This window comes from Barbus barbus, assembly GCF_936440315.1.
Source record: "Barbus barbus genome assembly, chromosome: 31".
NCBI lineage: Eukaryota > Metazoa > Chordata > Actinopteri > Cypriniformes > Cyprinidae > Barbus > Barbus barbus.
This window is the reverse complement of record NC_136759.1, coordinates 3,424,129-3,438,375: the sequence shown is the minus strand read 5'-3', so window position 1 is coordinate 3,438,375 and position 14,247 is coordinate 3,424,129. Positions and strand designations below refer to the sequence as shown.

The 14,247-nt window shown below is 36.8% G+C and overlaps 1 protein-coding gene across 2 annotated transcripts in view; it reads left to right on the top strand.

Annotated features, from left to right (window-relative positions):
* Positions 1-10,408, top strand: part of LOC306851224 (sodium/calcium exchanger 2-like) — a gene marked incomplete at both ends in the record, with an annotated part of 39,355 nt that extends 28,947 nt beyond the window's left edge. The window contains 6 exons of one of the 2 annotated variants that reach the window (XM_079387388.1): positions 1,694-1,797; positions 5,128-5,145; positions 5,648-5,772; positions 7,152-7,251; positions 8,723-9,001; positions 10,032-10,408. In XM_079387388.1, coding sequence (XP_079243514.1) covers positions 1,694-1,797; positions 5,128-5,145; positions 5,648-5,772; positions 7,152-7,251; positions 8,723-9,001; positions 10,032-10,408 — 1,003 coding nt within the window. The remainder of the gene's footprint in view (positions 1-1,693; positions 1,798-5,127; positions 5,146-5,647; positions 5,773-7,151; positions 7,252-8,722; positions 9,002-10,031) is intronic. The other variant, XM_079387387.1, reaches the window with a different exon arrangement.
* Between the last annotated feature and the right edge of the window lie 3,839 nt (positions 10,409-14,247).

The window sequence follows — 14,247 nt, the reverse complement described above, 5'->3', positions numbered from 1 at the left end:
AGTGTGTTCTGGGTCGTTGCTAAGGAGTTGCTAGGCAATTACTAGTGTGTCTTAACTGGTTAGTTGAGAGTTGTTTGGCAGTTATTATGGTGCTTTGGGTTGTTGCTAGGGTGTTCTGAGTGGTTACTAGAGAGTTTCTAGGCAGTTACTGGTGTGTTCTGTGTGGTTACTAAAGTTGCTGGGGTGTTCTGAGTGGTTACTAAAGAGTTGCTAGGGTGTTCAGAGTGGTTACTGAAGAGTTGCTAGGTAGCAGCTAATGTGTTCTGAGTGATTACTAAAGCATTGCTAGGCAGTTACTAGTGAGTTCTGGTTGGTTACTAGAGAGTTTCTAGGCAATTGCTACTGCATTGTAAATGGTTTCTAAAGAATCCTCTAGGTTGTTGGCAGGTAAGTGGTTACAAGAGAGTTTCTACGGCGTTCTGGATTGTTGCTAGGGTGTTCTGAGTGGTTACTAGAGAGTTGTCAGGCAGTTGCTAAAGTGTTCTGGGTTGTTGCTAGGGTGTCCTAAGTTGTTACATGTGAGTTGCTAGGGTATTCTGGGTTGTTGCTAGGGTGTCCTGAGTGGTTACTAGAGAGTTGCTAGGCAGTTTTTGTTACTAAAGAGTTTCTAGGTAATTGCTATTGCATTGTGAGTGGTTACTAAAGAGTTGCTAGGCAGTGGCTAGGGTGTTCTGGATTGCTGCTAAGGTGTTCTGAGTGGTCACTAGAGAGGTTGTAGGTAATTGCTAGGGTGCAGTAAATGGTTTGCTAGAGTGTTCTGAGTGTTTACAATAGAGTAGCTAGGGTGCAATGGGTGGTTGCTAGGGTGTTCTGAGTGGTTACTAGGAAGTTGCTAAGTAATTGCTAGGGTTGCCACCTGTGGCTGGGGTTCCTCCTCCAGTATAAATCGGAGATATTTTTTCACCTGTTTTGTCATCCACCAGCTGAAGATCTAGTGTCTAATCTCCTAGTTAAGTAATAGCTCATCCCTCTCTTTTGAGGTATCACTCATGTTAAGCAGAGCTTGTTCAAATCCCCAGAGTACGAGCGATATTGATAGTGATGCTTGTGTGCTTAGTATGTGTGAGTCAATAAGATCGTTAGCGGATGCAGCGCTTCTGTCTGTCTGGAGTCTTTTCTGTCTTTGCTGGATGAACATGACACAGTCCTACATTATGGATGAGCTCTAAATGTTACGATTTTCCTGTGTTTGTCAGTGCTGGAGGTTAATCCAACACCGCTCGGTAAATTAGCGCCCTTACAAAGCATTGTGGATTTAGTATGTGAGTGTATGAATGTGATTAAATATTGACATGCAACCTTTTGAAGTGATTGAAATGCTGACATTTTCCGTGATTTGTGTGAGCATGTTTTTGTGCCTTTATTTGTGTGTGTGTGTTGTTCATTCATCAGCTCTTATAATGTGATTTCATGTCAGGGTGGAGCGCTGCTGTTCATGACCCCAGAGGACCAGCATTAAGTATTTATAAGGCTGTGTGTGCGTTGGGTATGTTTTGTGTGTGTGTGTGTGTGTGTGTGTGTGTGTGTGTGTGTGTCATTATGCAGCCTTCTGACATTTTCCTATTTAGTCGCAATTTTCTGCCACTTGTCCCAGTAATCGATGTGAGACTTCAAAGCCACCACCTGAATGTCTGATTACTTGTGTCTATTTTTTTGTGTGTGTGTGTGTGTGTGTGTGTGCGTGCGTCTGCAGTCAGACCTTTCAGGTGAGGATCATTGATGATGAAGAGTACGAGAAACATGAGAATTTCTTCATCGTTCTTGAGGAACCTCGCTGGCTGAAGAGAGGAATCTCAGGTGTGTGTACAGTATGTGTGTGTGTTGCACTATAAGGACTATGAGATTAGCTCAATTAGTTTTGGTTTTGGGCATTCATTTGACATTCAGCTTCAAGTGGTTTCCGATACAGTTGGCTCTGCTCCCAGCCCTAATGAGCTGCCTTCCTAGACAGCATTTTTAGGCTTCATAGGTGTGTCCAGGCTTTCCTAATGGAAAGGTGCAAAAGGACACTGCATTATAAGATTTTATAAGATACAACCCGAATTCCGGAAATGTTGGGCCGTTTTTTAAATTTGAATAAAATGAAAACTAAAAGAATTTCAATTCACATGAGCTAATACTTTATTCACAATAGAACATAAATAACATAACAAATGTTTAAACTGAGAACTTTTTACAATTGTATGCACAAAATGAGCTAATTTCAAATTTGCTGCCTGCTACAGGTCTCAAAATAGTTGGGATGGGGGCATGTGTATCATAGTGTGTATCTCCTCTTCTTTTCAAAATAGTTTGAAGACGTCTGGGCATCAAGGTTATGATTTTCTGGAGTTTTGCTGTTGGAATTTGGCCCCATTCTTTCCTGATATAAGTTTCCAGCTGCTGAAGAGTTCGGGGTCGTCTTTGACATATTTTTTGTTTAATTATGCGCCAAATGTTCTCTATAGGTGAAAGATCTGGACTGCAGGCAGGCCAATTCAACACCTGGACTCTTCTACTACGAAGCCATGCTGTTGTAAATGCTGCAGTACGTGGTCTTGCATTGTCCTGCTGAAATACACAAGGCCTTCCCTGAAATAGACGTAATCCGGGGGGGAAGCATATGTTGCTCTAAAACCTTTATATACCTTTCAGCATTCATAGTGCCTTCAAAAACATGCATCATGCTCATACCGTATGCACTTATGCACTCACATACCATCAGAGATGCTGGCTTTTGAACTGAACGCTGATGGCACGCTGGAAGGTCTCCCTCCTCTTTAGCCCGTCCGTGATTTCCAACAAGAATGTCAAATTTGGACTCGTCTGACCATAGAACACTTTTCCACTTTGAAACAGTTAATTTTAAATGAGCCTTGGCCCACAGGACACTACGCTTCTGGACCATGTTCACATATGGCTTCCTTTTTGCATGATAGAGCTTTAGTTGGCATCTGCAGATGGCACGGCAGATTGTGTTTACGACACTGGTTTCTGCAAGTATTCCTGGGCCCATTTAGTAATGTCAATGACAGAATCATACCGATGAGTGATGCAGTATCGTCTGAGGGCCCGAAGACCATGGGCATCCAACAAAGGAATCTTTTGATGATGTTATGCACTGTAGATGATGAGATTTGCAAAGCCTTTGCTATGTGACGTTGAGGAACGTTGTTTTTAAAGTATTCCACAATCTTTTTACTCACTCTTTCACAGATTGGAGAGCCTCTGCCCATCTTTACTTCTGAGAGACTCTGCCTCTCTAAGACATCTCTTTTATGTTACAGACCTAATGTCAATTAACTTAATTAGTTGATAGATGTTCTCCCAGCTGAATCTTTTCAAAATGTCTTGCTTTTTCAACCCTTTGTTGCCCCCGTGCCAATGTTTTTGAGACCTATAGCAGGCATCAAATTTGAAATGAGCTCATTTAGTGGATAAAAGTGTAAAATTTCTCAGTTTATTCATTTATGTTCTCTGTTTTATTGTGAATAAATTTGAAAGTCTTTTAGTTTTCATTTTATTCAAATAAAAAAAAAAAACGTCCCAACATTTCCAGAATTCAGGTTGTATTTTCAGCCAAAATATAAGGCAACATTGCATATATATTACACTTATATACATACTTTTTGTTTTATATGCATTGTATTAGACAATAAATATTAAAATAAATAAATACAAAATAAATAAAATATTAACAGTTTTTTTCTTATATGTATTTATTTAAAAAATAATATTTGTTTTTTAATATTGATCTTATATACTTATATAATACTATAACACTACATATATATATATCTATCTATCTATCTATCTATCTATCTATCTATCTATCTATCTATCTATCTATCTATCTATCTATCTATCTATCTATCTATCTATCTATCTATCTATCTATCTATCTATCTATCTATCTATCTATCTATCTATCTATCTATCTATCTATCTATATATATATCCAAGCAGCTGAGTCCTTACATCTACAAGTATTGGCTAAAAACACATCTCTTCCATCTTTATTTGACCCTCTAACTCTAGCTCTTTCTATTCTAATTCTATTCTTACTACTACTACTATGCTTTTCTAATCTTTTTGTATTCTATCTATTTGTTTTATTTTTATTTATTATACAATTAACAAAAGCAAGAAAAGGCCTGTAACACTAGCTTGCTCTATTCTTTTTCTATTCTATATGTTTTCTTTGTATTTATATAATTTAAAAAACAAACAAACCTTGCTACGTGTACTATGTTAAGCTAACTGAGACTTGTTATAGCACTTGCATATCATTGCTCTTTTGTTGATTTTGATTGCTTCCGTTGTCTTCATTTGTAAGTTAGGGTTAGGGAGAAGAAGAAGAATCACCATCATCAATAACAACAAAAAACATAGGATTTAGAATATTATTTGTTAGCCTAGCAACCCCTTAAAAATAATATGCATACATGCTTAATTTCTGCTAGACTTTATTGCTGACATTGAAATGTGATCTTGACAAACAGTTTTCCAGTCGTTCCTCATTCAGTAAACAGCCGATGTTCCTGTATCACTGTAAAACTGACTTCATTTCCAGCGATATCGTCGACTTGATTACACAGACACTATTTAAACTGAACTGAGCTGGACGATGACATCACTGAATTCAATAATGAAATGCCTTTAACTGAAAACTGTGTGTTTAATCTTGTCATTTTACATTATTGACACACTATTTTCCTATTTTGATATTGTGTGCAGTTGCTTTGACACAATTTGTATTGTTAAATGCGTTATATAATTAAAGGTGACTTGACTAAAACAGCAGCATGAGGGTGTTTCTGAGATTCTGACTTGCCTTAAAGGGTCTTTGCTCTGTTGGAGTCAACTATTTGACAGTAATGGATTCATCTGTTAGCAGCAGTATTGCTTGCATGCCTGATGGGAATAGCGTTATTTGTCTGAGCATTTCAGATCAGTCACTTATGAAATGCTGTTTTTTGTTAGAATGCTGTTTTGGTATTCAGAGAAGCAGCTCGCTAGGGTTTGGAGCAGAGCCACAGTCATGGGATACTGTGTGTGTGTGTGTGTGTGTGTATGTGTGTTTATTAATGGAGTAAACTCATCTCCAGCACTAACTCCATCTCTCTTGTCCCTCCTTACATCACGCAGCCCTGCTGCTGAACCAAGGTAAGGATTCAGATCAACCTCTGATCAACTGACACGTGCCCGCACTAACCCTCATGTTCAGCAGAGAGGAGAGAGGGGCTAAAAGCTTCCCTGAACCCATGAGGGATGTGATTACGCTGTGAAAAGAGGAATCACATGCTGACCGTTGAGAGAGAGTTCAAAGCATTAGACAGAAAGTCCAAAAATATTTCAATGGTGGTTGTCGCAGACAGTCAATCTAAATTTGTACTCTGCTTTACAGAAGTAAAATGGGTTGTAAACTGCATTGTAGTTGGTAGATTCACAGTCTGGCACACATGCATTCAGAACGTCTCTCAGAGCTTGTGTTGTTTTGTTCGTGTGCGTGTTGTGCTGTCATACGTGGCGTCTTATCGATCGGTGGAGCTGTTGTGTTTTTGATTGACAAGTAGGGGGTGTGCCCTCTGTTTCCTGTCTGTTGAATCTCATCTATTCTATCCTGTCTTCTGTCTGTCTCTTTTCTTTTTTCGTCTTTGGCTTTCAGAGGATCCGGAGGGACAGATGAGTGCGGAGGAGGAGGAGGCCAGGAAGATAGCAGAGATGGGGAAACCTGTTCTGGGGGAGCACAGCCGGCTGGAGGTGGTGATCGAGGAGTCCTATGAATTTAAGGTAACAACTGAAAACATTGAAAGTAGTCAGTGCATATTTGTCCTATGAATTTACTGTAAGGATTCACATCTGAACTCATATTATTGTTTTTTAATTTTATTTTATTGAAGAGTCCTATGAATTTACTGTAAGGTATCATTCGAAAACTTATTTTTATTTTGTTTTAAAAATATTTTATTTTATTTTGTTTTACTTAAAAAAAAAAACAAGATGTAATATTTCAGCTATATCTCCCAGCCCTAGTCTTCCTCCATCTGTTCTGTAGACATGACATGAGGCCACACGGTGAAATCATGCATGCTGAACAGATCTTCATGTACAGTAGAGCTCTATATATAGATGATGTGTTATACAGCATGAAAAATGCACATCCACCAGTCATACTGGCCCACAGCTTGAGACTCCCATTAGATTCCCACTATATTCCTGCACATGATGGTTAGATTTTTTTCTACATATGCATACATGTGGATGATTTTCAATTATAACTGTCTATGACTATTTACAAAAAATATCATTTGAAGTTCCTGCTTAATGATTACCCAGGGTGAAATGATGCATTATGATTGTCGGCTCTGTTCATGACAGCAAATGTTGATGGTTGAATAAATTTTCATCTGAAAATTACATTCATATCATTTCTTTTTTTAGAGCGTTATTTATCAGATCGGTGGAGCTAAACGAACAGTTGCCAGGTTCATTAGGTTTGTCATGATAGCAATATTTGATGCCAGCACTTCAGAAGAGAGGATGCAAAGAGATTATTAAAGTGTTTCAGTGGGTTCACATGACACTTGAATGTGGTCCAGATCTGGAAAAAAAGAAAAAACTGTGAACAGGAAAAAAACTGATTCTGATATTATTATTGTTGTTGTTGTTATTGTTATTATTTACACGTGTATTGAATCTGCTATTTTTAATAATGACAAAAATAAATATTATAATAATTTTGTTATTATGCATTTATTGGAAAATTTTATTTTTATTATAATTTTTATGAGCAGGAAAAATCTGATATTCACAGTGCTGAAAATATATATAAAAAAAAGTGTATTTATTTGTTTTTGTTTTGTTTAGTTTTTTTGTCTAATGCAGCGATCATCATAATTGTGCATTATATTAAATTATATTATGAAAATGACATTGATGATAGGGTCCTGAAAACAAGCACAGTCCCAAGCCTTTCACTAGTGATTATCCTGAGCTGTGACATCATAGTAAAATACTGTATAGGTCTATTGTATGATATAGTTACTCCTGATCATACGGGCCACATTTATGTCATGTGAACAACCTCACATTAAAAATCAAAACTGAGCAGAATATCAGAATTGGGTGCTGATGGTGTGAATGTTTGAGTGATCTGTGCTGTGTTTCAGAGCACCGTTGATAAACTGATCAAGAAGACTAACCTGGCGCTGGTGATCGGCACTCACTCCTGGCGAGAGCAGTTCGTGGAGGCCATGACCGTCAGCGCAGGTCCGTCTCACACACCTTTGTGCTCCTCACGAGAGTGTCAGATGTGAAATAGGTCTCTTTTGAAATAGGAATGCACTGTATGAGTCACACCGTATGAATTTCATTCCCTCAGCAATTCTCAGGCTTAATAAAACACATAATGAGGCACTTACATTCTCAATGCTCTTTTAACACTTCGTCTCAGAAGCTTCAGCAATATACAGTCTGAAAGCAAGAGCTCAGCTAAAAAGGAAGTTTCTGGAAGAATCTGTGCACCTTTCCAAACCTTTCTGACTTTATTTTTTCCATGGAATACAAAAAAGAAACAGGGCAGAATTTCCAGCATGCCGTTTTCTATAATGACTAAAACTGTTTGGTAAAAGTACCATAGAAATAGTCCATACCAGGGTGAGTATAGTTAATTAAAACTAACTTTTTACAAGCAAACTAAAATTTAAACTAAAATTATTAAAAAGTTGCTTGCAATAAAATGAATGTTAACTGAAATAAAATAAAAACATTTGCCAAAGCATCATCTTAACTTAAATTGTAATTTAGTTTAACTTGATATACTAAAATAACTAAAACAAAAATTGAAATAAATTAAAAAAATATATATATAAACATGTAAAAACTGCTAACAGTGACAAAAACACACAGTAAAACTATATATATATAAAAGCTGCCAAGGGTTTCTCACTTTAATTTAGTTTAACTCAATCTAAAATAAAGCTTGAAATAAAAATCAATAAAAACTATAGATATATAAAAAACTACTAAAATGACAAAACAATAAAATTTATAAAACTGTGAAATTAAAATGAAAAAGGAAAATGATTCAAAATATTAATAAAAACTATAATAGTATCTCAATGATTCTAAAATATCACTGGTCCGTAACTATATATAAAAAAAATGTAAATAAAGCTTATCGAAGTATGATTTACAAGAAAATAACATTTCAGTCTTTCTCCTTCAAATGTCATGTTGCATGTCAATTCTTTGTAATTATTTGATTTACTTGCCATTTCTGGGTGAAAATTATTTCTACACCTAATTTTTGGATTTATTTGATGTTTTTTTGAATGCATACAGTTTAATTCGAACTTCTAAGAGAATATATCTACATGTATCTGACAAGTTTGTTTGTGTCAGTGATGTGATGCTGCCATCTGGTTGTTAGTTATGGTAATAACTGTGCATGTAGACAGGAGAATAAGGGTTTAAAATGACTACAGCTGGAGCAGCAAGGGCTTATTTGTACCTTTTTTACCCCTAATGGATACATATTCGTACCTTAAGGGTACATATTTCTACTCTAAGGTACTAATATGTACCCATTAGGGGTAAAAAAAACAAAGGTACAAATATGTTCTTTTAAGGGTACTGCTCCAGGGATAAGCTGTTCAATTTGCAGTTTTAAACCCTTATTTTTCTGCGTGTAGAACTGGCCACAGTTTTGTGTAATTTGTTAATTATGTGGCATCCTCAGGCGATGGGGATGAAGATGAAGAGGAGGGTCGAGAGGGGCGTCTCCCATCCTGCTGCGATTATGTCATGCACTTCCTGACGGTGTTCTGGAAGGTTTTGTTCGCGTTTGTTCCACCTACAGAGTACTGGAACGGCTGGGCCTGCTTTGTGGTGTCCATCATTGTAATTGGCCTCCTCACTGCTGTCATCGGAGACCTGGCGTCACACTTCGGCTGCACCGTGGGCCTCCGGGACACCGTCACCGCAGTGGTGTTCGTCGCTCTGGGCACTTCTATCCCGGGTGAGCTTGAGGAGATAATCAAGGGTTTAGACACTTCAGCCAAAAAATGCACTTCAGCTGAAAAATGCACAAAACACACTTTTCACTTGATAAAAAGAACTGTTTATTTATTTACAGTTAAGTTTTTAAATGATAAAAGTGAGTTTGGTGTCAGTAAGATTTATTTATTTATTTTTTATTTTTAATTAAGCCACTTCTGATCACCAAGCATGCATTTATTTGATCTAAAATACAAAAAAAAAGAAGAAAAAAGTGAAATATTATTACAATTTAAAATAACTGGTTTCCATTTGAATATATTTTGAAACATAATTTATTTCTGTGATCAGATCTGTATTTTCAGCATCATTACTCCAGTCTTCAGTGTCACATGATCTTTCAGAAATCATTCTAATATACTGATTTGCTGCTCAAGAAACATTTCTGATTATTATCAATGCTGACAACAGTTGTGCTGATACATATTTTTGTGAAAACCATCATATATATTTTTCCAGGATTTTCAAGATTAAAAATTTCAAAAGAACAGCTTTTATTTGAAATATAAATCTTTTGTAACATTATAAATGTCTTTACTGTTACTTTTGATCAAATTAATGCATACTTGTTGAATAAAAGTACTCATTTGTTTAAAAAAGAATTAAATAACCCTACATTTTTTAACAGTAGCATACTGTATACTAGTTTAAATTACAATTTAGTGAAAGTAAATTAAATGACATATACCTGTACGCAAAACTGCTAAAATTCACATTAAATTCACATTTATTTTGCATCAGAGTGTTATTATTAATAATTATATTGAATGTCAATTTCTAATACTTTTTTGTTTTGTTTTTTATAAATATTTATAAAAAAAATTATGTTATATTAAATTATATTAGATTCTATCCAGAAAATCTTGTAAAAGTTAATGGCTGATTTTGATCATTTGAAAATATGAAATATTGGCCAGTCTATCAGCTTTGTCAATTTAAACGTCTACCACCAATGTCTATATTTTCTCTTGCCCTTTATCTCCCTCTTTCAGACACATTCGCCAGCAAAGTCGCCGCTACTCAGGATCAGTATGCAGATGCCTCTGTGGGAAATGTCACGGGCAGCAACGCCGTCAATGTGTTTCTGGGCATCGGTGTGGCCTGGTCCGTGGCGGCCGTGTATTGGGCCGTCCAGGGCAAGCGCTTTTATGTGGATCCCGGCTCGCTGGCCTTCTCCGTCACCCTCTTCACTGTTTTTGCCTTCATCTGCATGGGGGTGCTGCTGTTCCGGCGCCGGCCATCTATCGGCGGAGAGCTGGGCGGCCCTCGGGTCTCACGCTTGCTCACTACGCTCCTCTTTCTGGGTCTGTGGTTCCTCTACATCCTATTCTCCAGCCTTGAGGCCTACTGCCATATCGAGGGCTTCTGAACGTCCCGTGAAGGAGAAACGGGGAGCAAACACTTGTTACGACACACACTTATATCTACAAACCTGCTTGATAAACTACATACATCAACTGCACACACACTTACAAAACACTTATGAATCGCTGAATGCACTAATGCAAATCATTCAACTTAGATGAGACCTGGAAGAGGATCTGAGGTGAGAGAGAAAAAGATGAGTTTATGAAAAAGGAAGCAAAGTATGTAGCAAAAGAGGGCGAAGATGAGCGCGATGTACTATAAAGAGGGAGCGATGCTGTAAAATAGTCACACTTCTATCTTGTCGTCTCGCAAGCTCAAAGGCAGACCTGACGACTTTTGTTTCGCACTGCAGATGTTATCACGTAACAGGTCTTTTTATGGTTCAAGGGCACAATAAATCCGAGTAAAGATAAAAGGTGTCTTCAGAACTGTAGGGACGGCATTTTAGATGCTAATGGAAATGTACCAGAAATCGGGCTGCTTAACAGATCAGCAGTTTCGCTTGCAATGTGCAGCATTCTGTACTAAAGCAATCATTTATGATTGTTGCTTGTACAACATGACTGCAGAGTTCTTGAGTAAAAAACTGAAAGTTGTGTCACATAGACTTCAAGCATGTAAAATTACATTAGACCCTGCAATGAATATGCACTGCAGGATATGATGTCATGTTCTAGGGCTTCTGATTTTAATACATAATAATGCAGTCTAGTGTGACTGCACCTAACTTCGAAATGGTTTCATAGAAACCCAAGCAAGCCATTTCGCTAATGTTGCCAATTTTTCACCTGCTTGATGTTGGAACTCAAAGTTAATAGTAATGTGAAGGTAATGCTAAATAATGAAATATTTGTTCAAAAATATTGTACATAAGTATGTCAAATGAAGACAATTTATCAGTGAACATGACACACCAAGCAATCCAAGACTTTCAATTGTGCCCTGAAATGACAAAAATCTCTTTTTTTAACATTTTAATGTCATTTATGGTTAATAGTTGTACTAAATGTAAACATCTAGTACAAAATAATTTTAAAAATGTATATTATGTAAAAAATTGAAAATATGAAATATTGGCCGGTTTATCAACCTTGTTGGTACTTAAATCAACCATTGATGTCTATACATTCTCATAGTCTCCCTTTTTCTGACATAACACAATTGTGCCCTACAATAAAAAAAATAAAATAATTTACGATCACAGCAAAATAGTGACAAAAATAGTCTGGCCTAAAGGGATAGTTCACCCAAATAAAATTTGTCATCATTTACTCACCCTCAAGTTCCAAGCTCCAAACCTGTGATATTTTGAAGTACAGTATGTTGGTAGCCATTGACTTTCATAGTATACAATATTATTTTTTCCATAAGATGGAAGTCATTAGCTACCAGCAAATGTTTGTTTCCCAACATTCTTCAAAATATCTTCATTTGTGTTCAATAAAAGAAAGAAATTGATAAGGTTTGAAAATTTATTCACTGGAGGGTGAGTAAATGATGACAGAATTTTCATTTTGGGGTGAAATATCCCTTTAAGGCTAGAAGAAAGCAGCAGTAGCTCATGGACAGAAGATGGAATTAGAAAGTTATCTATTAAAAAAGTTATCAGAGACTCAATATCCCACTAGATTAACCTTCATCCTTCATTTTGACCCGAAATGGCTTTATTTTTTAACAGTTGAGTGTTCACCTGAGTCACACTGAATCCTGATACTTACATTTATATTTGCATGAATACCTATTCTACACCTCAACAGTCCCTCTAATCAATGAACAAAGCATCTTATCACATCACAATGACTGGGATCTACTAAAACATTCCGTCATAATGATTTGAATCTTCAGTTGTTACATTCATTCTGAGCTAAAAGCATCAATGTAAAAATTCCACTGGAAAACACACCGTCATCTCCATATCTCCAACGGTCAAGCATCAAGCCACTGGGATGTACGCAAAACATAGTAGTGTTCAGAGTATGCTAATAAAAGACATCTCCATCGATGCTTGCAGTGTCTGAATGGGTACTGTCAAAGTAACTCTTAATACAAGTTTATTAGAAGAGCTAATGATTTGGGTGTCAACTTTACTACGTTGCAAAAACTGAAGCGTATTCACGTTCATTAAATGCATCCAATGACTTTCCAAGTTCTCATAACGAAACGCTGAAGTCAAAATGTCACTGTACAGTTTCTCTCTGAATTGTGTAAACCTGTCTGGGGCGTCTTGATCTAGAACAATTAAGAGCTGAGCAGTTGGATCTTTATAAACTCATTAGCTGGTTAGTCCACTCCTTATGTGTGGAGCTGAAAGCTGATTGGTACCTGACAGATTCACAATAAAATGTTGTTTACTCGTGGAGCACTCAGGATCGTGTGTATATGTACGTTAAGGGGATTCCAAGTGTTTTTATGTCGTCAGCTCATCTGTCCGGTCCGTAGATGTTTGTGTAAAGCTGTGTGGTGTGTGTACGGTGTTCTCCTGCTATACTTCAGGGCTGGACTTTTGTCTGTGGTCTAGTCAATCGAAATGCATGATGGAGTACATATTGGCAGATCTATAACGGCATGCTTTGACTCTGAAGACATGCATGAATTTGAAGTTTACAGTGTTTGTTTCTAAAAGGGACAACAATGATGGCTGCCTATGTCAGATCTGTTTCATAATATTTTGGTGAGAGATCAGTACTTAAGGTAATTGTTCACCAAAAAATAAAAAATAAATTGTGCTCACCCTCAGGCCATCCAATATGTTTCTTTATCAGATTTGGAGAAATGTAGCATTACATCACTTGCTCAGCAATGGATCCTCTGCAGTGAATGGGTGCCATCATAATGAGAGTCCAAACAGCTGATAAAAACATCACAATAATCCACACCCCTCCAGTCCATCAGTTACGCAATGGTGAAAACCATGGATTTGTTTCTTACAAACTCTCACTGAAGTGGTGTGGATTTTGACGGCACCCATTCGCTGCAGAGGGTTCATTGGTGAGCAAGTGATGTGATGCTACATTACTCCAAATCTGTTCTCGTGAACAAGCAAACTCATCTACATATTAGATGGCCTGAGTAAAAACTCAGCAGATATTCATTTTTGGGTGAACTGTCCCTTTAATTAACTACATTTAATTTATTTATGAGCAGATCAAGATGTCGTCTTTTTAAGAATGTCTTGTGGTAAAAAAAAAAAAATGGCACCATTTGCATTTTCTTATGCTTTGCCTCACATATTTTTCACATTGAGCAATGTTCACGCATTTGTTTACAGTTCAGTAGAGAGAACTATGCTCTCTGACTTTGATGTTGTGCTAATGATGAAGCATGAAATCTCGTTTTATACATGCTCAACATCAGCATCAACTTAAACTGGCTTAAACAGACTGTTAATCATTAGGTAGAAGACGCATCAGTAGAATATTGGGGAAAATGTTTCTTGTCTTAAACAGAGATTTTCATATTTGATATCTGAAACCCTGAAGGACGAGGTCAGTGCTAGATTAGCAGAATTCTAAATCTCTTTTGTTCCCAATTATTGCCTTAAGAGACTTATTGATTATTTAATATTTAACTAATAAGAATTCATAATTGTATCTGTATTGTGTTACATGTTAGTGTGTTTATGTTTGAGTACAACAGAAACCAAACTGATTGAGACAAAGTGTGCAATATGCGAACCTACCCTGAGCGACCGGCATTGCAGTAAACCCTTCAGTGATACTTGGTGCCTGTCCCAACCCCGTCGCTTGCTTCAAGGTTTTCTTTAGTGCATGTAGGCTTTTTCTTCTTAACGCTACAAAGAGAAAGTGCAATAAATCTGACAAATGATAAGAAGAGTCATAG